At 35.8% G+C, this 24,472-nt stretch overlaps 4 protein-coding genes across 6 annotated transcripts; 2 read left to right on the top strand and 2 right to left on the bottom strand.

Moving 5' to 3' along the window:
* Positions 1-8,132: 8,132 nt before the first annotated feature.
* Positions 8,133-14,070, top strand: wap (DDB1 and CUL4 associated factor wap). 3 transcript variants are annotated; one of them, XM_073082823.1, is made up of 8 exons: positions 8,133-8,314; positions 8,486-8,570; positions 9,125-9,227; positions 9,724-9,859; positions 10,265-10,515; positions 10,892-11,199; positions 11,612-11,823; positions 13,885-14,070. In XM_073082823.1, the coding sequence occupies exons 2-7, from the start codon at positions 8,506-8,508 to the stop codon at positions 11,808-11,810; spliced, it is 1,062 nt and encodes a 353-aa protein (XP_072938924.1). In that variant the 5' UTR covers positions 8,133-8,314; positions 8,486-8,505; the 3' UTR covers positions 11,811-11,823; positions 13,885-14,070. The 3 variants fall into 3 exon arrangements, with proteins under 3 accessions (XP_072938924.1, XP_072938925.1, XP_072938923.1); XM_073082824.1 differs by lacking the exon at positions 13,885-14,070 and having other exon boundaries at positions 8,133-8,279; positions 11,612-12,184; XM_073082822.1 differs by lacking the exon at positions 13,885-14,070 and having other exon boundaries at positions 11,612-12,184.
* A 948-nt stretch (positions 14,071-15,018) lies between these two features.
* On the bottom strand, positions 15,019-19,485 carry LOC140749831 (ATPase family gene 2 protein homolog A). Its single transcript, XM_073083042.1, has 2 exons — positions 18,933-19,485; positions 15,019-18,014 (listed from the first exon to the last, which is right to left on the bottom strand). Exons 1-2 carry the CDS (start codon positions 19,279-19,281, stop codon positions 16,120-16,122), a joined length of 2,244 nt encoding a protein of 747 aa, XP_072939143.1. The 5' UTR covers positions 19,282-19,485; the 3' UTR covers positions 15,019-16,119.
* Positions 19,486-19,731: 246 nt separating this feature from the next.
* aph-1 (gamma-secretase subunit Aph-1) lies at positions 19,732-22,324 on the top strand. Its single transcript, XM_073083043.1, has 3 exons — positions 19,732-20,168; positions 20,266-20,439; positions 20,873-22,324. The coding sequence occupies exons 1-3, from the start codon at positions 19,947-19,949 to the stop codon at positions 21,197-21,199; spliced, it is 723 nt and encodes a 240-aa protein (XP_072939144.1). The 5' UTR covers positions 19,732-19,946; the 3' UTR covers positions 21,200-22,324.
* A 35-nt stretch (positions 22,325-22,359) lies between these two features.
* Positions 22,360-24,065, bottom strand: LOC140749834 (uncharacterized). The gene is made up of 3 exons (XM_073083044.1): positions 23,827-24,065; positions 23,644-23,754; positions 22,360-23,262 (listed from the first exon to the last, which is right to left on the bottom strand). Exons 1-3 carry the CDS (start codon positions 23,895-23,897, stop codon positions 23,058-23,060), a joined length of 387 nt encoding a protein of 128 aa, XP_072939145.1. The 5' UTR covers positions 23,898-24,065; the 3' UTR covers positions 22,360-23,057.
* Positions 24,066-24,472: the final 407 nt, after the last annotated feature.

Genomic DNA, 24,472 nt, shown 5'->3' with positions numbered 1-24,472 from the left:
GCCTACTGCCGGTAAATCTCAGGTATGCAGGTTTCCTCATGATGTTTATCTTCACCGTTTTAGTAAGTGATAATTATTAATAGGAACATAATTTAGAAAAATCAGAGGTGCATGCCTGGGATTTGCACATCGGACCCCTCGATCGAAAGGCCGACTTTCTTAACCACTAGGCTATCACTGCCTGCTTGTCATATCTAAGCAATCTAAATACGATAATATGTAACTTAAATTAATTAAAAGTAATAATAGAGACATTTAGCTCTATGTGGTAGATAAACCTTGATCTTTCTGGGTTATTATAAATTTAATTACGTAACATAATGTTCTGCCATTTCCTAGACTTTTTCATAGTCGTATCCTACTTGTGAGTGAACTTGTTCAAACGGATATGAGAAATTAAAATGACTCATATTAGTTAGTATTATTCGTAGTAATTAGTGGATAGCCTTCAAACCCCATGCAATTGACTTTGGTTTGAACTGGTTACTTGCAAGACCTATGTACATTTTTATAAAATTAGAAAACGCAACGATTTTTAAGTTTGCCCATTAATCAATTTCAGAAATAGATGATTCTTAAGAAATATTGTTTCCATTATTATCTAATAACCAAACTTTTTCATGAAAACCTGAAGTTTAAACTTTTGACTTCCAAATCAAATTTTTGTCAGAAGCTCTGATGTTACGCAGTTACAAGAAATATGGACATCAAATACCCTTAAGTATATCAAAATAAAGATCCAATATAAGACAAACATATTTTTTGTGACACAAAAAATATATGCCGTTGGTCAGAAAATGAATGGCCTAGCACGTTGTACCTCGCCAGCGTTGGTTCGTGTTATATTTTTTGGTTTTGCTCAATTTACGGCCAATGGATTGTAAAACCGCACACGACGGGAAGTGTTGCCACATTATTGTAATAACTAGAGGACATTCACAGCAGTAAATTCAAAGACAAATAATTGACCAAGTGCAAGTCGAACTCGTACACGAAGGGTTCCGTACCATCATATATATTTTTTTTTGTAATATTTCGCTGCTTTGCAAGAATAATAAAAAAGGTAATTTTCCAGGAGAGCCAGTTTAAAACTAAACAATGTTTTTGTGTCGAAATATTTTATTTAAATGAAAATTATAATAATGATTAATACAATTATAAGTAGTTATGTATATAACCACAGAACTGTTAAGACACATTAAAATAGGAAATATTTGGAATTAAATTGTTTTAACAGAACAGATATTAACAGAAAAATGAATTTTGAGTTGTGCCATTAGTCTTGCAAATGAGCGATTTGTTATTATAGCAGCCACTGAAGTAAATACATCGTGAAAAATTGAACTGACTACCTATTACGGTTCAATATATATATATATAACGTCGAGAAATAGCGGTTTCTTGTATGGCTCCATTTTTTTCAACTTTTTTATATTTTTATTATTTGTTGTTATAGCAGGCGCCTTTGTAAATTTCAAGTGTTTATCTATACGGTAGAGCCCTATAACAGACGAACAGACGTCAGACAGCGGAGTCTTAGTAATAGGGTTCCGTTTTTATCCTTTGGGTACGGAACCCTAAAAATGAATTATGTGTAACTTTCTTGTCCCTGTAGTTCCGGGATCAGAATAGGGCTACGGTATCCCCTGCCTGTCGTAAGAGGCGACTAAAAGGGGCTTCCGGGGTTGCGGGCGGCAAGAGTGGGAGCCCGAACTGCCCGGCTAGCGACCCCGGGAAGGACGGCGGTATATGTGGTCGCATTCCGTCGTATACACCAGACGGTGTGGTGATACAAACTCACCTGGGCGGAGCCCGACGGGGCAGTGCGCTGAGAGGATTCCGGTCGCGTTCCTTTGGAGATCCCGGAGTCCTCTACGCAGCGCCGAGGACGGCCACCGGGGAGGTTTTAGTGCGGTAAAAGTCTCACATAACCCCGTGTCGCTCCCACGGCACCGGGTACCTTTTGAAGGTTTCCCCCTCGAGAGAAAAAAAAAAAAAAAGGTGTGACTTACTGTTCCAGTGTTTTGGGTGCATTCATGCTTAACTATATATGTGTACTTAACTAATATGATATATTCCAGCGGTATTACACTTTAACACATAACACAGACTAAGAAATATTAAACAAAAAAAAAGGTTTCTCATGGTTTCATTTTTCCTACAAGTAAGGCCACGAGAGCGGCCCTACCGTTTTCCCGGGGTTGATTTTATCAATTTTTAAATATTTGCACATACTCATACAAATCATATGTCATCGTATACGCGATAGAAATGTCTCTTAAGACACCAGATAGCCTGGTCACCACCAGAAGTAGGGAGACAATACCGAGACCGAAGACCTTGAACCGTGACCTTTCTCGAACCGAAAACAATAACGTTAACTACTAGAGGGATATATGCTTATAAGAACTGTGTATAGGCACTTGTCTCACTACATTTGAGCGAGAATATAGTATATGTGTACCATTTTAAGGTGGTAGAACTCTTAGTGGTTCAACTGCGACGGCATCACCGCCACACCTATTTCTACCCAATAACAGCAGCGTTAAACACTGATGTGTTCTGCTTTAAAGGGAGACATACTTTTCCCAGGCGTTCCAGCTCAGTCCTCATGGGTAGCGGCACATATGTGGTATCTGGGGTTGATTACAGATGCCCATGGACGGCAGTAGCCACCTACCATCAGGTGGACTATATGCTCGACTTGCTCGTATGCTACACCGATATTATTAAGAAAAACCTACTTATTTGCTAGAACGTAGTATTTTAGAAGGATCTTAAATAACGAGTACCTTATGTTCTACCACATTGGGCGTGCTTTATATATTATCTTATCTAAGATACTCGTGCATTGTCTATGTGATACGAAAGCTACGTTGCCACGCCAGGCTCATCAAATTAATACAGGATGTCAATCGATATAAAATATAACGGTAACAACACTATTACGCACACATACACATATAAATTTTGGTAATGCGTTTAAACTGTTAGGCGCTGCTGTGTTCCGGTTTGATGGGTGTGGTAAGGGAGACAGACTTTTTCGAGGCGTTCCAGCTTAGTCCTCAGGGGTAGCGGCGCATCTGTGGCCGACCTCAGGTAGGAATATCTAATCCTATCTGCGGTTGATTACAAATGTCCATGGGCGGCAGTAGCCACTTACCTTCAGGTGGACTGCATGCTCGTCTGTTACTTCTATATTATAAAAAAAAAACTGACATTGTGTATCTTTGACATCCTATATCTATGGTATGAAGCGACTACCTTACTCCTCAGGAGTGGCGTCTGTGATCGGCTTCAGGTAGAAGCCCTACAGTTCTATATACAGTTGGTTACACATGACCATAGGCCGCAGCAGCCACATAGCATGTGGTTGACTACATGCTACTCAATATTAATAATAATAATCATTTCTATCTTATAAAACAAATTAGTTAGCAGTGAAACAAGAGCCTGTAATCTGTGATCAAGCAGTTTTATGTCATCATTGTAGTCGGTGTGCATACGTTACAATGATAACGTAACGACCATTTGTACTAACTAATTAGTGATTGAAATCTACATTAATTGTTAAATCTCGCCATACGAGCGCCTGTACATTGAGTGTAGGTATGTAGCTTGGAAACAAAAATCTGATTATGAACTGGAATCTGGCAATAATTGAAAGTGAATAAATGAAACAAATGGTTATTTTATTTTCTCTTTTTTTATACACGAGGGCGAAACCTGTAGGTACCCGATGCTGTGGGAGCGACACGGTGTTATGTGGGAATCTTACCGCACTAACCCAACGAACTCGGCGCTGCCTTTAGGACTCCAGGATCTACAAAGGGAAGGGCAACCGGAGTTCTAAGCTTGTTGCCGTAGTGAGAATAAAACTTGCCATACCTACACCTATGCGACCATACATTCCGCTGTCATACATTTCCTGGGGTCGCTGCACGCTGGCCGGGTGGTTCGTGCTCCCACTCTTGGCACCCGTAACCGCAGAAGCCCCCTTTTAGTGGCCTCTTACGGCAGGCAGAGTATACCGTAACCCCGTTGTGGTCCAGGGACTACAAAGACATATTTCTATTTTACCTACAATTTTCTTAACTCATGAATTTTCTCAGCTGAAATTTATTTGCATGCATATGAAAATAGTTCCTGAACTACACCAGTTACGTTTTTGGAGAATCTAAGTCGGCAACACACAACACTTAGAATTCTAAGGCTATGAATCATCAGATCCATCACTTTAATCATTCTGTCCGATTCATGCTGATTTCCCTTCGATAAGTATGTGGAGCCGCTCAGGTAATGGTCTTGAACTTGAAAGCTTAAAACTAATTATGACATTTAATTCGACGTTTCGTTAGCGCAACTTTGTTCTAAATGTCACATCGGTGATTAGGAGCTAGAGTTATAGCGAACGTTATCTATGAAACTCTATCTGGACTATTTTGTTAAGTTCTTTTTAAATTTAAAGGTTATAAAAATACAACGTCTGTCAATCAATCTACTCTATTTTATATAACAATATACTTCTTATTCTTTAATTAGACTCAAGTAAAAGCTTATAGAAATTAAATATTAAAAAGAAACGGTAATAAAATGAATGCTTATCCTTATTTCTCTTACGGTTTCATTCATGCTTACGTTATAAATTGAAGTTTAAAATCGTAAAGATTACTTTCCAACGACATACGAAGCTCTCTCCTGCCCGAGAGTTAATGTTAAAGATAATAATAATATTTATGTAAAACTTTAAGATGAACATACGACTTTCAACAGATTCTAGAACATGTACCTAATGCTATTTATCCCTGAGGATATAACCTGAGTTATGTAACCTGAGTTATGTAATATTTTTGCTCTAAAAGGAAAAACCATTTATTAGGCAAAGTTTTGGTTGATTAAATTGTTAGACAGGTTGTTTTATAAAATGATGTAGCAAATAAGCATGCAGTCAATCGGATGATAACCACAGCTACCCATGTATATCAATAATTAACCTCAGATAAAATTAAAGTTTTTTTTTATAATATAGGAGTAGAAGACGAGCATGCAGTCCACCTGATGGTAAGTGGCTACTGCCGCCCATGAACATCTGTAATCAACCCCAAATAGGATATTCCTACCTGAGGTCGGCCACAGATGCGCCACTACCCCTGAGGACTAAGCTGGAACGCCTCGGAAAAGTATGTCTCCCTTACCACACCCTTCAAAACGGAACACAGCAGCGCCTAACACTGCTGTTATTAGGCAGAAATAGGTGTGGCGGTGGTGCCGCCGGAGTCAGACCACAAAGGGTTCTACCACCTTCAAGTATTACTTGAGGTGGACTAAAAATGCGTTGCTTTCTCTGAGAGCGTAAGGAAGTGTTTCCTTTTTAACATACCCTTCAAAACAAAACATAACATCTCTTATCACTGCTATTATAAATCATCCAACCAAACCAACTGTGGCGCTGGTGCCATGGAAATCGAACCATGAAGAGTTCTACCATCTCGAAACACATATACTTGCCTTTACTTTCCCATTCTTTATAAAATTACAAAACATTATGCGTACCTACTAAGGCGTTTCCCTGTGAACAAAGTAACAGAAACCAGTACTATTATTATCTGTGCCCAAACCATGCGAACACCCACAATACTTGAAATAATTCGGCTATCGGTATTATTTCGCAGTTCAACATTAGGGGGCGTTCCTGTTTATTACTCATTGGTTAGGTCAAGGAGGTTTGCTATACAGATTAATAATGCTTTGTCTGCCCAACATTCGTCTTGTTTTGACAAGCAATGGTGACCGCTTTGTTCCCAAAGGTTACCTAGCGCTGCTTGATATAGTCTCCGAACATTCCACTAAATATGAGCCAAGTTAGGTCAGGATCGAGCCACTATGTTCGATAAGACAATGGAATTTAAATTTTATTCAGACACTGTTATTAGCGCTATAGCTACTTGACAGTATTTACTAACTGCCTATGCGTTTTAATAGCCCTTTCAGTTCACCTTCAACCATGGTTTGTCTTTCCCGACTCAAAGATTTATTTATTTATTTTATTTAAACACAGCTATAATTCCCCAAAACCGTAGGGTGGTTCCTCAATTTTTTAAACAAAATAGCACAGTAACAGTGTCGTATTTGTAAATTCATTCAGAGAGCAAGATAATATATCAATTAAATCTGCAGCGAGGTTTAGAGTACGCAAAGCGCGTGTGATAGGCGCTTTGTTAAGCTCGTAAGAGACCTAATGAATAAAAATATCTAAAGATGGAATTAAAAGTACATACACATGTAGGTAGTAAAGTAGACTTCACAAATGTATAGTTGCACAAATTTATATGTTAATCTAAATTGTATAACTACTCACGCTAATGTTCTTATTAGAATAAATAAATGAATAACAAATATATTTGGTTCAAAGGAGTTCCTATTAAGAACTTGTCTCGCCCACTACATGACGCAGATCTTACGATAAGATGTTGATTGGAGCTCATAATTTTTATCCGGTGACCGGGGTTCAATTTGTCTTATAACGGAGCTTGTTGCGAATCTAATACATGATGTAATTTCGGTAAATCAATTGTGACTCGCTCGCACGTTCATATGGTACGTTTTCATGGTCACTGTAAAAAATCGATTCTTATTAATTTTGCAATAACGTCATAGGTATGAATTTTAGATCGTGGTTGAAGACGTGTATAATTTAAAAGACGTGTATAATTTTAAAGACGGTTTATAATTTAAAAAGTTTGTAAGGAAACTTACTTATGCGTCATAGTTTTACGTATTTATATTACTTTTAATTTTCATTGAAAGTTATTGAGTACGTTTTTAAAGTATCACAAATTAATAAAATATTTGCTTTTAATTGCTACTTTTAAACATAAATACATCTCATTTGTTCTGTTTCATATTATAGCTTTTTTCTATATATAATTGGAAAGCCGTAGAGCACTTTTTTACCTAGTAACATTACTTTTCAGCGCTGATGTGTTTCGGTTTGAAGGGTGTGGCAAGGGAGACAAACCTTTCCAAGCCATTCCAGGTAAGCCCACAGCGCACCTAGAGCCGACCTCAAGTTGATTACAGAAGTCCATGTGCTGCAGAAGCCACTTACCATCAGGTGGACTGCAGGCTCATCTGCCACTCCTATATTATTATAAAATAAATATAATTTTAAAGGTAGGACAAACTAGGGTAATGATCTAAGGCATAAGACATAATGCAGTAGAAGTGTATTATTAATCTTAGTTGGAGTATGTACTTACGTCTTGATTGCATGCGTCCATCCATTGCGCTGTATTACCTCACAATCCCTAAGCGGGGATTGCGATAAGAAAGAAAGCGTTGTCCTTAACCAGAGTATGTGACGTGATCAGAATAGATATCGGAACATGTGGGTCAACTGTAGCCTTGTGAATTAGTCATCCTTATTTTTAAAGTTATACTCCTAATTCTTAGGTGTGTCAGAAAAAATCGAAGATACTTAAGATTTAATTTCAGTAAGCATACCGTCACAACAAAATGACAGGATTAAGTAAAAGAGTAATTAAAATTGTTTCTATTTTTAAATTTATTAGTCCAATCAATGAATAAAAGGGGAAATAAAAGGGGATGAGAGGAGTAGGTCCTACTCGTGTATAGGTACCTATACAAGTCGATGTCATTTAGCACAATGTTTCGTCGTTAAGCATATCAAATTAATGTTTGACAACACTAGAATATATTGCACAATATATTATGTTCTTTTTCATAACATTGGAGAATAAGAATAAGGCAGTGGTACCTCCCGGATGAACCGTATTGGCATAACCTCGTTTATGAACCTGATGCTTCGTATGCTCGCGAATAATTTGGTGAGTAGCTCGCCGAACAATGACCAATATGTAAGCGTAGCACTCGATTAAAGGCGCATAATCCTTTGAGTCACAATGAACGATCATCGTAGCGTGTACCGAGTGAGTTATTTACATACTCATCACTATATACTCGCGTCTCTTTGTCTGCACTCGGCGAGTATAAAAACAAAGAGTATAGTAACATATATAGGAACCTTCACAAAATACCAGAATCCAATTTAATAAATTTAATGTTTTAAATACTGGCAGCACTGACAAACATCAAACTTGTCATTAGTTACTGCAAACGTCAACGTCAAAGTAGAAATAAAATGGAATGACGCTTACATGTGTTATGTGTTAGGGAACATTTCGCGATATAAATAATGCCCTAATTTCAATTAGTACAGTATTTTTCACTTAAATACATAGTGCAAATCATTCATCTAGGTATAGTTTTAGTGAAAGTTCATTCAAAGCCCTAGGCAAGTACATGTTGTACTACATACAAAACATTGAAATATTTATATCTACAATATTGTTTTCCATTTGATTACGGGTTCAATAGCTTATCAACGTAATTTAACGGTGATTAAGGTGACTTGTGACTACTTTAAAAACATTTCACTGTGATTCTGAATGTATTTTTCTTTCAGATCGTAAATCCTAATCGAGGATGTCTATGCCACACAGCAGTTCAAGTACGACGAGTTCTAGTACGAAACGAAAGGAAATATACAAGTAAGAGATATAGATCTTTATTATTGTATTGATAGAGGTGTGGATAAAGTATCAGCTGTTGGTGTTATGTCAACTAACTTGTACTATGCAAAGTAATTGGGCCAGCTATAAATAAAATACATGCCCAAAGTTTGTGTGCCAATTCATATTGTAATTGTTAGTCTGCTGTCCCTCAATGTTAATGCTCTGTTGGGTTGGCATGTAGAGAGTTCCAAGTTTGATCCCTGGCCGAATTGACGTCAATTGATCAATTTAAATTTTTGTTTGGAGCCTGGTTATTTGTATGAGTATAGACACATACAAAGATAAGTACACAAATCATTGGTATCATAGGAAACTCACAATTTCCACAATACTGGGAATAAGTGTGGAAAATACACAGCAACAAAACATTACTGAGCTGAGAAGGAAAAATAAAACATAAAGTTCATATCAACAAAGACAATAGTGTAGTATATATTAACTGAGCCTGTAAATTAAAAAAAATTAAGATTTAGTTTTAAAGGTTTTTTGTATTCACATATTCTGTAAATAACAGATATTTTCTTCCACAGATACCAAGCACCATGGCCACTGTACTCCATGAACTGGTCTGTACGACCAGACAAGAGATTCCGATTGGCTCTCGGAAGTTTTGTAGAGGAGTACAACAACAAGGTATAATTTAAAAAAATAAATAGAATAAAAAGAAAATCATTTTTTTTAATGATACAGGGTTCTAGTATAATATTTTGAACATAGCTACAAATCAAATGAATTGAATATTTATTTATAGTGACCACACACACACACACACACTATAAGAGTATAATAGAGTGTGTGTGTGCCCACTATTTAGAGAGAGTCTATATGAATCAATATGTTTGTACCAGTCATAATATTTTGTCAGCCCTTATAAAAATGTATATGAGCACCAAACCATATCTTATATATAAAATTTTTGTGTCACAATGTTAATAAACATACTCCTCCGAAACAACTTAACCAATTTTCACCAAATTTTATATGCATATTGAGTAGGTCTGAGAATCGGCTACTATCTATTTTTCATACCCCTAAGTGATAAGGGTTGTTCATCCTTAACATTTTTTTATTTATATGTCAACACAACATTTGCCGGGTCAGCTAGTTTAATATAATTACTCCTCCATAGGTGCAAATAATATCACTAGATGAAGAGACCAGTGAATTCAGTGCTAAGAGTACCTTTGACCACCCATACCCCACCACTAAGATTATGTGGATCCCCGACAGTAAAGGGGTTTATCCAGACCTTCTTGCAACCAGTGGTAAGATATTAATAAATACTGTATTAATAAGTTTCACCATTGCTATAGACTTAAAATAAATTGTTTTAATATTTTAGTACTTAACAAGTGTTTTTTAAGATTGTTTTTTTAATTTGTCCGTATTACAGTGCATGTTGAGATATGTAAATATTTTTTATATTAAAATTAAGAAGAATAATGATACTTAGAAGGGTTTTGTTGTGTTATCAGCTTTATATCATACTCTAATTCTATTTTGGAAATATACAAATTAATATAGCTGCCTGCTAACTGACATAACATTGTATATACTGTGATGTTTATAAAATAAAGTGTTATTTCTTTCATTTCTTTTTTTCATTGCTCATCATAGTTCATATAATTCTATTTCAGTTGCATAATAACTCCAAATTTAATTATTTTCAGGTGATTACCTGCGCATATGGCGTGCGGGTGAGCCCTATACTCTTTTCGAGTGTGTTCTGAACAACAACAAGAACTCAGATTTCTGCGCGCCGCTGACGTCCTTCGATTGGAACGAGGTGGATCCCAACCTCATTGGCACAAGTAGCATTGACACTACATGCACCATATGGGGTTTAGAGACAGGCCAGGTGCTCGGCAGGGTCAATGAGGTCTCTGGTCATGTAAAGACACAACTGATTGCTCATGATAAGGTATGAACTAAGATACAAACTATTAAACAAGCTTAGTTATATACTTAGTTCCACTTTCGTTTTCAGGTTTTTTTTAAGATTATCTGGAATTTTGCCACTTATAAACCTCCATCGGTAGGAATAATCATGAAATAACTAGTATATTGCATTTTTCTTTCATTATTAATCCATTAATCTGTTAGTGACATAACCATGGTGAAAGTTTTCTCCCAAGATTATAGCCTATATTTGCCATATAGGCCAAATATGGACAGGTAGACAGGTAGGCACATACCCTTCAGACTTTTGTATAATTTTTAATAGGTTAAAAACACTTAAATTATTGTAAATACAATATACCTAAAAGTTAATGTATTAAATGTCTGCGTGTATACAGGAGGTGTACGACATAGCGTTCAGCCGCGCGGGCGGCGGGCGGGACATGTTCGCGTCGGTGGGCGCGGACGGCTCCGTGCGCATGTTCGACCTGCGCCACCTCGAGCACTCCACCATCATCTACGAGGACCCCGCGCACACGCCGCTGCTGCGCCTCGCCTGGAACAAGCAGGACCCCAACTACCTGGCCACCGTGGCGATGGACGCCTGCGAGGTCATCATCCTGGATGTGCGGGTGCCGTGCACGCCCGTCGCGAGGCTGAACAACCACCGCGCGTGCGTCAACGGTATCGCTTGGGCGCCGCACAGGTAACACATTATCCAATATTTGTTGCGCCGATGTAACACATAATTTATTTGTACTATTTTTTCAAGTCTATTAGTAGTTTGCTTGGTTAAAATTTAAATGTCAATATAATATCGAATACTGTACAACACATGCAATATATAAATAATGCAAATATATCTACCTATTTTTCCACTGTATTTTTCCTTTATTACTTCAACATTCACTGCCACAAACAACGCACACAAAACAACGCACGAAACTACGTACGTTTTTGAACTTATATCATTACTTCAAATTACTCATAGTATTCAAGACTCATTTGCTATTAATTCTTCTCCTACTCAACTGAGAAACGTAATGTTTTTCGTCATATCAGTCATTTGTCTAATTGGGGTTTTTTTTAAAATAATATCTTTAATCGGTCACCTCCAGCTCGTGCCACATCTGCACAGCGGGCGACGACCACCAGGCGCTGATCTGGGACATCCAGCAGATGCCGCGCGCCATCGAGGACCCCATCCTGGCCTACACGGCCGCCGAGGGCGAGGTCAACCAGATCCAGTGGGGCGCCACGCAGCCAGACTGGATCGCTATCTGCTACAACCGACACACGGAGATCTTGCGCGTTTAGACTCAGCAGTGTTGTATGTTTAATTTACAACTTAAAATATAATGCCACCTTGACAGAGCCGTAGCGTAGAGTGTGGTATGGGAGACATACTCAGGGGCGGCACTAGGGCACTGCGAGCAGTGCGCATATGGGTGCCTTCATATAAGGGGTGCCGTAAAGACTTGTCTGCAACATACCATTAAAACGTAAAAAAACATCGCCAGGTCCTAGGGAGCCACCATGAGATGTCGCACCACCTAAATTTTTTTCTAAGGCCGCCTCTGAATTGTTCTGATATAATTCTTGAGGATAGTTTCCGATATAATTCTTGAGGATTTTCTGTGGCTAACCTCAGGTAGGACTCCTAATTTTATTTGTGGTTGATTACAGATGTCCATTAGGGTGGAGTGAAAATTATTTTTTTTCGTATTGTTATCGGAATATCTGTAAAAAGTTGCTGTTATTGTTCACAAATACACACACAAAATTTTATTTAGCACATAATAAATTTAGAGGTGCCCCCAACATCATGAACTCTAGAGAAATTTGCAAAATATTGTCAAAAAGCACCAACGTCTAATATTGTCATATAATCGTTAAATAATATTATATAAAAGAATACAAGGAATTTATATGTATGGCAGAAAAGATAAGACTTTAGTTTGTATTCAGATGGAAGGCAAATTTTATAGAAAAAGAGTAACAGAAGACCATTATGTGATTTTATCAGAGCCAGGAAGTAATTATTTCGGGCATGTTACGTGTGAGTCGGGAACTGCTAAAAGTATTGAAACTATCATAATAAATCATTTGAGAACAAAATCGGTGGAATTGGATAAAATAGTGGTTGTTGGTTGCGATGGTACAGTCTTGAATACAGGTTTCAAAGGAGGTGTTATTCATTATATGGAGGTCTTCCTCCATATAATGAATAACACCTCCTTTAACTTAACAAACCATTACAACGGTTTGTTTGCCAGTTACATTCGAATGAGTTACCATTGCGACATCTTTTATTGCATTTGGATGGAAAAACTACAGGGCCTAAATGCTTTTCAGGTCCTATTGTATCTGAATTACAAAAATGTGAATCAATGCCAATTGTTCAATTTACCATCTGCATATTACCTGAAGTTGCTAGAAATGACTTGAGCACCGACCAAAAAGCTTCGAACATTTAAAGTGACTGCTTTAAATTTCTATGCAAAAGATTACACTGATCTAATTATGAGGCAAGACTGTAAGGTAACTGAGCCACCTCTGACTTCCAATTTATCTGATGAAGCCTTGAAAGAGATTGTCAAAAGTGGTTTGATTACATGTAAAACTATTAAAGATTTTCCCTGCCATACCCAAGCCGTAGAGCGCTGTATCCAATTGGTGACCGAAGCGTCAAGTGCAGTTTGTGGAGAAAAAAAACGAGACGGTTTTATAAGGGCAAGACTATTATCAAGCCAGCAAATGCCTAATTTTAAAACAAAAAAACAAAATAACATCGAATAATGTACTTATTTCTGAATTGTTTCATTCCCTGATAAGATTTTCTTTTACTTTTCTTGATTAAAAATATTTAAACTACTGATCAGGCTTTTATTTAAAGTATCACAATGTAGTTTGTTTAATAATATACAGGAAATCTAGAAAAATACTATCATTAAAAATTAGATCAGTGTTTTTCAAAATTCTGTATTTTTCAAATTTTTAATTGGGTTGGGGCACCTCATAACATTAAGACAAGTAAACAATATTTTGTACGCTGAATTTACTCATTAAAAGGCAACTTTTTACCGCTATTCCATCTAAAAAAAAAAAGAAAAATAAAATTTCATACATTTTCACTCCACCCTAATGTCCATGGACAGCAGTAGCGACTTACCATCTGGTGAATTGCAAGCTCCTTTGCTACTTCCATTATATTATAAAACAAAGATAAGTTTAGTCCATCTGGGGCAAAATTTCTTGGAGATAATTTCTCAATCACATGTTCAATTGATGCTCAAACTGCAAGTCAATATTAACATTATCTGATAATAATTTGTATGGCAATAATAAAGGCCTTATGGTTTTTCCTACATGAAATCTTTTTTCCTCACAGGGCAAATCTTACCAGCACCTCGGACGGCTAGAACGTATCCTATGTCACTGTATGTTGACAGAGATGGTGGAGTCCACAAAACTGAGGTCATAAGCTCCGTTGACGTCACAACTTTCATAAAACGAGCTTATATCTAAGAAGGAAACTAAGAAATGAAATAGATGCCACACAATACAAATAATAATAACTCTAAAATAAATAATATATTGAAATTAATAAATTATAATAATATGACATCATTGCAGAAGACACAGTGGGGATGGGCTTGACATTATCACATAGACATGTTTATTAATGGGGACATAATATAAAGGGGAAAGTATATTTCTTCAAATCAAGATCAAATCAAAGAAAATGTTTAATAGTTTTTATGTCAGGTTTTAAAAGTAAAAATGTTTACGAGAATATAATGAAATAATCAAGAGTCATAGAAAATGTATTAATGGTGTGGCATTTAATTGAATTCATATACTTTTCATAGTTTGCAGTGCAAAAATTGAGTGAGAATTTCATTTAAATTTTGTCGTCATAAAAATACAAAAAAAAAACATTTGTACATACGATCATTTATTAGGTGTAAAAAGGGTTTATATTATTATCCATTAGAATTAGAATTATCACTGGAAGACTGGGGGCTCAGGTTCGAATCTAACATATATTAAGAAATAATTACCTAATTTAATGGTGATAAAAACATGGTGAGGAAACTTTTGAGGTCAACACTTTGCGAGCGAGGTTGAAGTAACTTTATTCAAGGCCTTAACACTTATTGAATAAAGACTAAACAGGAGTAGAACTTCGTAATCATCACTGGTATCATGAAAATCTAATATGATGTAACCAAATGGATAGACAATACACTTATAAAATACTTTCACGCAATTGCTTGCAGTATCTTCAATAATTACCTTTATATATGATATGTTGTTAAGTATTCAATGTCCAATTGGTTACTTTGGTACTGTACAAAAAATACTGATAGATATTTATAAAACAAAACAAGACCTAACATAAATTTAAAATAAGAAATTATTGTAATGTCCAAAATTATATTCGAGCTATTGAACAATGAGTTTCCAGTCGCAATTATTGAAAAAGATCTGTGAATATTTTGAACAACAAAATAACTTTGTAGTAGTGTAGAACCGCAAAAGCATTTATGTAGTGTTGTATAATCCCGTAAATCCCGTGAGTAAAGAATTCCCGCGTTAGTAGGATTGTTGCATAAATATTATACCTACTTATTGCTTTATTTATAATAATTATAAGTAGAGTAAATGCACTGGCCCTACAGAAGGGACGTCGCGCGCGGATGTAGTTCATCTAGTATTATACAAAACACTACCTTATGTATAATTTACATAAGAGTAATAGGCAACGCTGCAGAACGGCCTTGCTCGACGTCTCTTCTATCTATCCAGTGCCTAATGTAAGTAAAATTTAATAAAACCAAACAACACAATTTTTAGTTGCTCATTGGGGCACAAAATTAATTAAGTACCTAATGTATTTACGATGGTTTTGATAGAAATAATATTGTTACAATAAATAAGCATTTTCCCACAAAATTATCTTAGTATTTGTATGGAAATGAGGCAATAATTTCGCTTTGCTCTGTACCAGCGTGCAAAGAGGGCTTGTCCAACAAGCATAGCATCAATATTATAATATATAGAGAAATATTACTGTTGACGATGGATGGCCTAATTCAAAAATATAAAGAAAATCTATAAATTAAATCAGTTTTCACTTAATATAATGCAATTTTTCGTACATTCTATATATTTTTGAATCTGGCTATCCGCGCCCATCAAGATCATATTACTGTATATATTGAAATAATGTATGTACCTCTATTAGTTGATTGGTACAACAAAAGCAACTCTTTCATTGACTTTGGTGACGAGAATATTAAGACTTGAAATTTCTGAACATGTTTATATCACTGACAAACTGTTATGTGATTTTAGTAATATAAGGATTACAATAATTTTAGTTATTTATATACCAATAGTAATAATGAGGTCCTTACTGATTTATTAAATAGTTTAAAGATAATTAAAACTGCAGTTTCATTCCTTTCCAATTGACCTTAAATAATTTTAAAATAAAAGTCAAATATCCCGTAAAATTCATAAAAATATATTTACAAATAAATAGGCCAAAAGATTACTGATTTAAGTAAAACTTAACTTAATATCCATTGATACATCTACTAAATTTGTAAATTCTAATTTAGCCAGATCTCTGGCCGAGAGCAAACTCTTCATACACCTTTAACAACGATTGCGAGGTTCTGGGTTTGAAGTCTTTTAAAACATTCTCAAAATGTTCCATGGTAACAGCTTGGCAATCCAGATCCTTTTCTAGTGCTTTCAGTGCAGCTTCATGACAGAGAGCCTGTAATTCTGCCCCAGAAAACCCTTCAGTTTTTGTCGCCAAATTATGGGAGTTTATATCGTCGCTTACACTCATTTTCGATAGTTTAATTTCTATTATCTGCAATCTGGTCTCGAAATCCGGCAATGGCACGTATATTAATCTATCCAGGCGACCGGGCCGAAGTAACGCTCGATCCATCCTGTCCGGGCGATTTGTTGCTGCTAATATTGTCACAGAATTTAAAGGCACAACACCATCTAACTCTGTAAGGAGCTGAGCTAACACCATTTCGTGGACCCCACCTTCGTGCTCCCCGCGCTCACCCCCGATCGCGTCCATTTCATCGAAGAATATAATAGAGGGGGCGACTTGACGAGCTTTCGTAAACAGATCTCTCACAGCTCTTTCCGATTCACCCACCCATTTGGAGAACAACTCTGGCCCTTTGATCGATAAGAAATTAAGTCCGCTTTCCGTCGCCAGAGCTTTCGCTATCATCGTCTTGGAACAACCTGGCGGACCGTAGAGTAGTACGCCACCTGGCGGTCGGATTCCTAAGCGTCGAAAACTTTCCGCGTGCTTCAAAGGCCATTCGACAGCTTGTCGCAACTTGAGCTTCAGATCGGCTTGCCCACCGATGTCGGTCCATCTTACATTAGGTACTTCTATCAGCAACTCGCGCATTGCGCTTGGCCTCACAACCGTTAATGCAGCGACTAAGTCGTCTTTACTAATAGCATCACTATTTCGCTTAATACACTTCATGGAGGCTTGGGTGCAAAGATTTACTAAGTCTGCAGCCACATAGCCATGTGCCAAGTCTGATATTGAATCAATATCTTGTGAAGACACTCTATTTGGTAGATTCTTTAGCAGAGCATATAGAATTTCTTTTCTCTTCACTCTATCAGGTACTGGGACCTCTATTTCTTTGTCTAGACGACCAAATCTACGAAGCATTGGATCTATGGAGTCAGGTTTCCTGGTAGTGGCTAATATAAAAACCCTACTGTTTTGCTCGTGTAAGCTATCTAAGAGAGACACAAATGCCGAAGTTATCCTTCTCTCCTGCTCGGTGCTACCAGATGATCGTCGGGGGCATATAGTTTCAATTTCATCAACTAAAATAATACTGGGCTCATTTTGCACAGCCTTAGAAAATAAAGTCTTCATTGAAGCTTCAGTTTCACCAAAGTATTTGCTATAAATTTCCGGTCCATTGATTTCAATGTGGAAACAATTTAAGGTATCAATCAAATATTTGCAGATAGCAGTTTTTCCAATGCCAGAATGTCCATACAATAAAAGACCTCTTGTGGGCTGAAAGTTGGCAGCAAAGCCATTTGTATTGAAGGAGATGCTTATGAATGTTTTGACTTCTTCCAAAATGTGGTCAACTCCTCCAGGGGATGGCAATTTCTTTTTGACAATTTGAACAGCATCTTTTTCCACATTCCACAATGTGTTTTCACCTAAAATGAACCATTTCTTGCTGGAAGAATCATCGCCTTCCTGACTTTTTACTTTGGTTATCTCAATTTCTAACTTTTTGCCAAAGTAATAGTATACTAGAACAGTACCTACACTTATAAATCTATTTTCGAAGTAATGTAGTAAGATATCACTTATGTCTACATCTATTTTATGGTTATTTATTTTATACGTCACATGTGCTGCATCAGTTATTTCTTCATTTAAGACTTTAACTGTTACTTTCTTGTTGTCACTACACCAAGGACCAGTAAGATCTGGAAAAAAGATGTTGAATATAAGTTATGATGTTCATGTTTCAAGTTTCTACTATGGTCTTCAGATTTTTCAAATGTATCCGTATTAGAAATTATTTTTCAAAACTAAAAATCAATCTATTTAGTTTGCGATGAACTTTCTCTAAGGTGCTTGAACAATCTCGCCTCGAAAATCCTTAATCCTGAGGATGTTGATAAGTACCCTTTGAGTACGGAATCCTAAAAATCATTCTACAAGAGGGCATTATAGATATGTTTCATAAGCTTTTGAATTTTAGGGAAATAGCATTATTATTTTCTTAACAAAAATCACGCTATAACAGTTACGCATTATTGGATTTAAAAAGCAATAATTATTTGCAATCTAACAAGCGATGAACATTCTCTAAGGCGCATGAACAATCTTGTCTCAAAAATCATTAATCCTGAGGACAATGGTACAAAATTATTAAAATCGTGTATTGTCATCGGTTTTTGATAATTCTTCAAAATTTTGAATTAAACTGAATGTTCAAAGTGGATAGAAATCAGGTTCAAAGATTCCGTTACTTGTTACTTACATACGGTATGTATGTAAGACATACATACATACAACCCAAGCTAATAAAAGTGTGTTAATAATAAGCATTTGATAACACTGTGAGATAATCTACTTGCTTTAGATTTAAATTCAAAGGTGCTATAGCCTACCAATCCGCATACGGCAAGCATAGCAGACCATGGCCAAAATTTTCACACTTTTAGAATTATTTAATAATGGCTAACTAATGAAAAAAGGCACAACCAAAACACAGTTCTGATTGATGGAAACAGTAATGTGAGCAATGCTACCATTAAGTAGAAATTGAGAAAACTACAGAAGCCACATCCAGTTAACTAGTTGAATATGATTTAGAAATAAAGTGGAAAATGGTGTACCTGAGGCTGGCAAGATGACAGCAGGAGGCGCAGAGCCCTTCGAGGGCCACATTCGCTTCACGAGAGTCTGAGCGCCCTCCCTGCTGAGTTCTAGCGGCCCGCCGATGACCGCCCCGATCATGCTCGCGGCAGACGGGTGCAACAGCACGGCGTCTCGTGGCGCGGTCTCCGGCGGCGCACACGCCCTCTCCAGCCACGAATACAACGTTTCCTCCTCCACGTAAGGACATTTCACCTGATCCTTCACACAATCCAACTCTGTGTGTAAATTCTTATCGTTAGAGGTTATACTACAGTGGCACTTTTCACACTCCACCCATAGCGTCTTCTTCGCTGATTTCGGTGCCATTTTTCACTCATAATTTCATGAGGAAGGGTTTATTTACTATTAGGTGATCTTGAATTACTTATACCGAAAGTAAGGCACGTTGCTTTCATTTAATTTGCTGTTGATTTACGAAAACTAAAAGCGTGTTTGAGTTTGGCAAGTCTCTCTTCTATTCCGATTCTTCAATCTTCAATGAGGCACAAAAATACTAATTTTAGTGTCAAAATTTGACAGTTTTGTCACTTCTTATATATGTGAAAAGTAAACATATATAAAGTTAAGGTAACAAAAATACATTTTTAATAATTGTCTATCACTACACCATAGTACGTCCACGTTTGTAATATTATTTACCATTGATCCCCATCGTCGTTTATAAATTTTATAATAATCCGATTAATGTATTATTAACCAAGATATTATTTACTCTGTTATCAAAAAGAGTCTGGTTGTCACCTTCTACGACTGACATAACATTAGTGACATGACTTTATGTGCAACATGACATTCCGCAATATTATTATAAATGTTCATCGAATTGTATAATATTAGTATGCTTTAATTGAAACATATTAAAATAGTAGTACAATATCATTAGAGCTAATTATATTAATGTGTATGAGAGCTGACACGAGGCAGTGTAATTGTAAGATTTTGTGTAGATACTCGACTGATAAAATAGCAAGATGACTCTCGCGGAGTTTTTCAGCTGCTCTCTCCTCGCTTTCGGGCCCCCACTGGCCATGTTCGCGTTGACGATAGCCAATGACCCTGTACGGATTATCATCATGATTGCAGCCGCATTTGGGTGGCTCGTATCATTTCTGCTCGCGTCTGTAATATGGTACGCTGTGGTCCCTCTGCGGTCCTACCTAGCGTTTGGGATGGTATTCGCAATTTTAATACAGGTAAGAACAAATACTTCAAAGTTTTGTGTATGACTAATACTACTTCAACGAAAAGTAATCTTATCTTTGATGTGAAAATATTTTCGATTTGTTTCAGGAATTATTTCGTTACGGCATGTATCATCTGCTACGCAAAACCGAAGCAGGACTCAAAATAATATCAGAGAACCGCGAGGTGAACAGCAACAAGTTGCAGATAGCTTATGTGTCAGGGCTGGGTTTCGGGACCATGAGTGGTGCCATCGCTCTTATCAATGTGCTTGCAGACTCTGTAAGTATTAAGTAAACCGTATATCCGAGGCTAGCAGTGTTGAAAGCAAATATTATCTCATTTCTGGGGTGCAGATGTATTTTCAGTATGTAGTAACATATAGTAATATTGCTATAGTAGTTGATTGTGATCCAAAAAATATGATAATAAATTGTATTAAATTATTTTCAATACAACATATTGCGAACTAGAATCATTTCCATGATGTCATTGTTGCATGTAAACACCTATAAATATAAACAATCTAATATCATCTGTACATATTAATAAATGGCTTATATAGGAATGCCATCTGACTTATGACTCAACACACACTCCAAACCAGGATGTACCAGTGCAAAAGCGGTTGTGAGACATATATGTGTGGGTGGTACTTTACAGTTAAAATGAAATGAGAACTAAGAATGACTAATTGGAAATTGTATTTTTGCAGGTAGGACCAGGAACACTAGGGCTTAACACTGGCACCGAGTTCTTCTTTGTGACCAGTGCAGCCATGACTCTCTGCATGATCCTCCTCAATACATTCTGGAGTGTCATTTTCTTCAACGGTCTGGATGAGAAAAATCACCTCAAAGTTATCTGGGTCATTGGATCACATTTCTTTGTGTCTGGACTGAGTTTGTTAAATAAAAAAGAACTGTACGCTGCTACTATCGTCCCATCCTACGTTGTGCTAATTATAACCGCCCTAATGGCATACAGGTGTGCTGGCGGGAGTACCAAGGCATTCTTACAAAGCTTCTCCAATAGAACATAGAACCTCGGAGCTCATGAGTTAGTTGAAATGCAAGAATGACATTGTTATGTAGCTCAATCATTGTACAGAATCGTGTAAGTATTCTAAAATGATGTTATTGTAAATTTTGTAGACAAACAATAATTGCTATTACAATGTTTTCATTATGAATGAGTTTGTAAAAATAATTAACATTCATTAACTTACTGTGTACACTCAACTCGCAGTTCGAAAATACCAATGGTTTAATTGATTAATGCATTATTATTCTATTTTGTGACATTAGCAGATCTATTTTGCAGCTTTATTGAAACCATTTATTTTTAAATTATTAATCAATAATAAACATATTTGGAACAAATAGCTTCCCAACTAGCTAAGCTTTTTTATCTTTCAAATTTGTAGCTTATCTGTCCAGCTCCAATTAGCTTAGAGTCTAAGCCTTAGAGTTAGATACCAGATAATATTGTTATATAATAAAATGGTAACATATAAGTGCATTGAAGTGTTCTGTAAGTATGTATGTATAATAGGCTACACAGTCAGTTGAAAAATTGTACTAAGTAAGGACTTTTTTACACTTAGTCCCACCAAGACATTCGATTTTGTCTTAGCCAACTAATTTAATTGTCATATAAGAAGCTCTAATTTTAAATAACAAAAAAATATCTACTCAGAAAAGAGATTTGTTTAAATTTATCACTTTTATTCATATGGTCTTTATTGTGTTACATAATTTAGTATATATTATGTGATTATTTTGAAGTCTATAATAGATGTAAACCATTAATAATAACCATTAATAATAAATTCAACCATTAAATAAGTTTTACTAATTTATTATCATGGCTACTAAGTTAACACAAAGGCTAAATGGCTATCGCCTTTTTAATTTTAATTTGTTACCTTAAGAAAATTGTATTAATTTCATTAAAAAATCTTGTATAATAATTTATGTAGGTATTGTAAAACATCATCAGGGTCATTAAAAATAATAAATAAATAAAAATACATTCCCTTATCAAACATACAAAATGTACTTTAATGTATATAATGGACAGAATTTAAAATACTTAGTAGACATGTTCATATTGTAATAAAGATGATCATGTAAGTTTTATACAAAAATAAATTATTTCAATGTGATTTGTACTTGTTTATATTCTACAACTAAGTTAATAATAAACTAATCCTTTACTACATTGCACAAATATATGAAGATAAAATTATGTTGCCATTTATTGTATTACCAAACATCTAGTAATGTTGGTGACACAAAATGTGCTAACTAATTCTAGTGAATGAACCATCCTAGTTAGTTCAGATTTTATGTCGATAAATGCTTAATTGTAACAAATGAAAGAAATTATGAACTTGCACATTAAATATAACTAAAATCTTCAAATTATGAAATAAATAAAAATGAGATCTATTTAGATCTGTTGTGTAGATACTAACATACAATATTACCACCTAATTAAAGCTAAACAAAAGAAACATCCTTCCTTATATTGAGAGTAAATTTCTATTAATTGCTTTTGTTAACTGCACAATACACATCACTTTGTGATAATTTGTGACAGTGCAACTACTCTCACTGCACGGTAGGCCAATGGACAATAACATCAGTGTTTGGTGCAGCTTTAATTGAGATTTTTTTTATAACAGAAGTACTAAAATAGTGTGCAGTCTACCTGATGATAGTAGTCACTGCCCATTAACAACTGTAACCAGCTCTATGTATAACTGTTGTTCTACGTCTATCCACACCCTTCCAAATTGTAAGAACTGCTTCACGCCAGAAATAGGTGTTGTGAGACCTTGGTCAGACACCATGGTTTGCAGATAGTTTCACCATTGTAAAGCTAAAAAGAATTGTTTATTTATCATTTTCATTAGCCTCATCTGCAAGCTGCATTAACAAGGAGTCCACAGTCCACACAGTATCAGGTTCCTCCTCCTCCACGTCAGGTATGTAGGAGTTGAGCACCTGCAGCACACCCTCAATGCCGTCCACACTCCCACTCACCCCGACACCCACTTCAGCTAAGGCATTCACTGTTTCTGCATCCTTACACTCTGTACTGAAATTAATTTATTAATTACCTCAATCACCATTTTATATGAAGTTTGTCAGAAATTAGCTCTATTAATCGCTCTAATAGTATCACTACTATATTTTACAAATAAAACTTTTATTCATCTACATTTTTAATGTTTTTCATTTTTGCCTATAAGATAGAGCAGCAATAACTGAATTGATAGATGTGAGACTGATAAGCGGTCAACGTAAAGACAGATTAGGCTAGTTTACATTGTCGGCCTGACAGTATCCTACTCAGAGGCTGCCAGGTCTTAATGTTCACAAATCAAGACTGTCGTGTGATGCCGTTATTGTTTAGTCTGTCACTCAGAAAAACTTTTATGCGGACGTAATGTGAACAGGCCATTACACAAATACTTACGGGGGCGGCTTTGAAATATCTTTTTCAAAAATATCTTGCATGTCATCTAAGTCTGGAATTGTAGGTATTTCGTCGCTAGACTCTGGAGACTTCTTAGGTATTACATATTCTCTGAAAGTGATGTTTACAATAGAAGTATTTTCCAAAGTTATTGATTTTTAGTTATTTTAAAAATAGACCTACTTTGCTTCTATATGGGTTCCTTCCGCCCAAACTCCTACTTTTCTAGGCTCCGGTATAAATGAATCTCCCATTTCCCAATTTCTTATCTTTATTTGATATTCAATTCTACCTAAATATATTATTTTGTTTTGAATTTCTGTAACCCAGTAATGACTGTCAGTGTCAAAGTCAGATTGTCAAAAAACTGTCAATTTTAATTGAAAACCGGTATTATTGATCTGTGATATTTCATAAACGATATTATATTATCGATATTTATTTTGAATAATTCGTACATTGGTACTTGATGAATGATGATAGGAGCATTCAAAACCTTTTGGGTGAATAATAATCGCATATTTTCTGTACCAATCAATACCAATATTATTCATAATATTGGCAAAAACATTAAAAATGCAAATCATTACTCTTCATGAAGAGTAATGATTTGCATTTTTAATGTTTTTGTAATAAATAAACTCAAAATCATTTTCAACAATTTTTCACCAGTATTTATATTGGAATTCCCAGATGTACATAGACTTACATCATGTCGAAAAATAAAATGGTATTTTTAAAGCAGGTGTCCGCACAGCTAGTCCCTTTCAAAACTGCACGATATTGTTTTAAGTTTTAAGGAAAGAAAGGTATACATAATAAAAATATA

This window comes from Epargyreus clarus, unplaced genomic scaffold (assembly GCF_041222505.1).
Source record: "Epargyreus clarus isolate Ecla_fem2 unplaced genomic scaffold, WU_Ecla_fem_2.2 ptg000018l, whole genome shotgun sequence".
Classification (NCBI taxonomy): Eukaryota; Metazoa; Arthropoda; class Insecta; order Lepidoptera; family Hesperiidae; genus Epargyreus; species Epargyreus clarus.
This window is presented reverse-complemented; position numbering and strand designations above follow the sequence as displayed.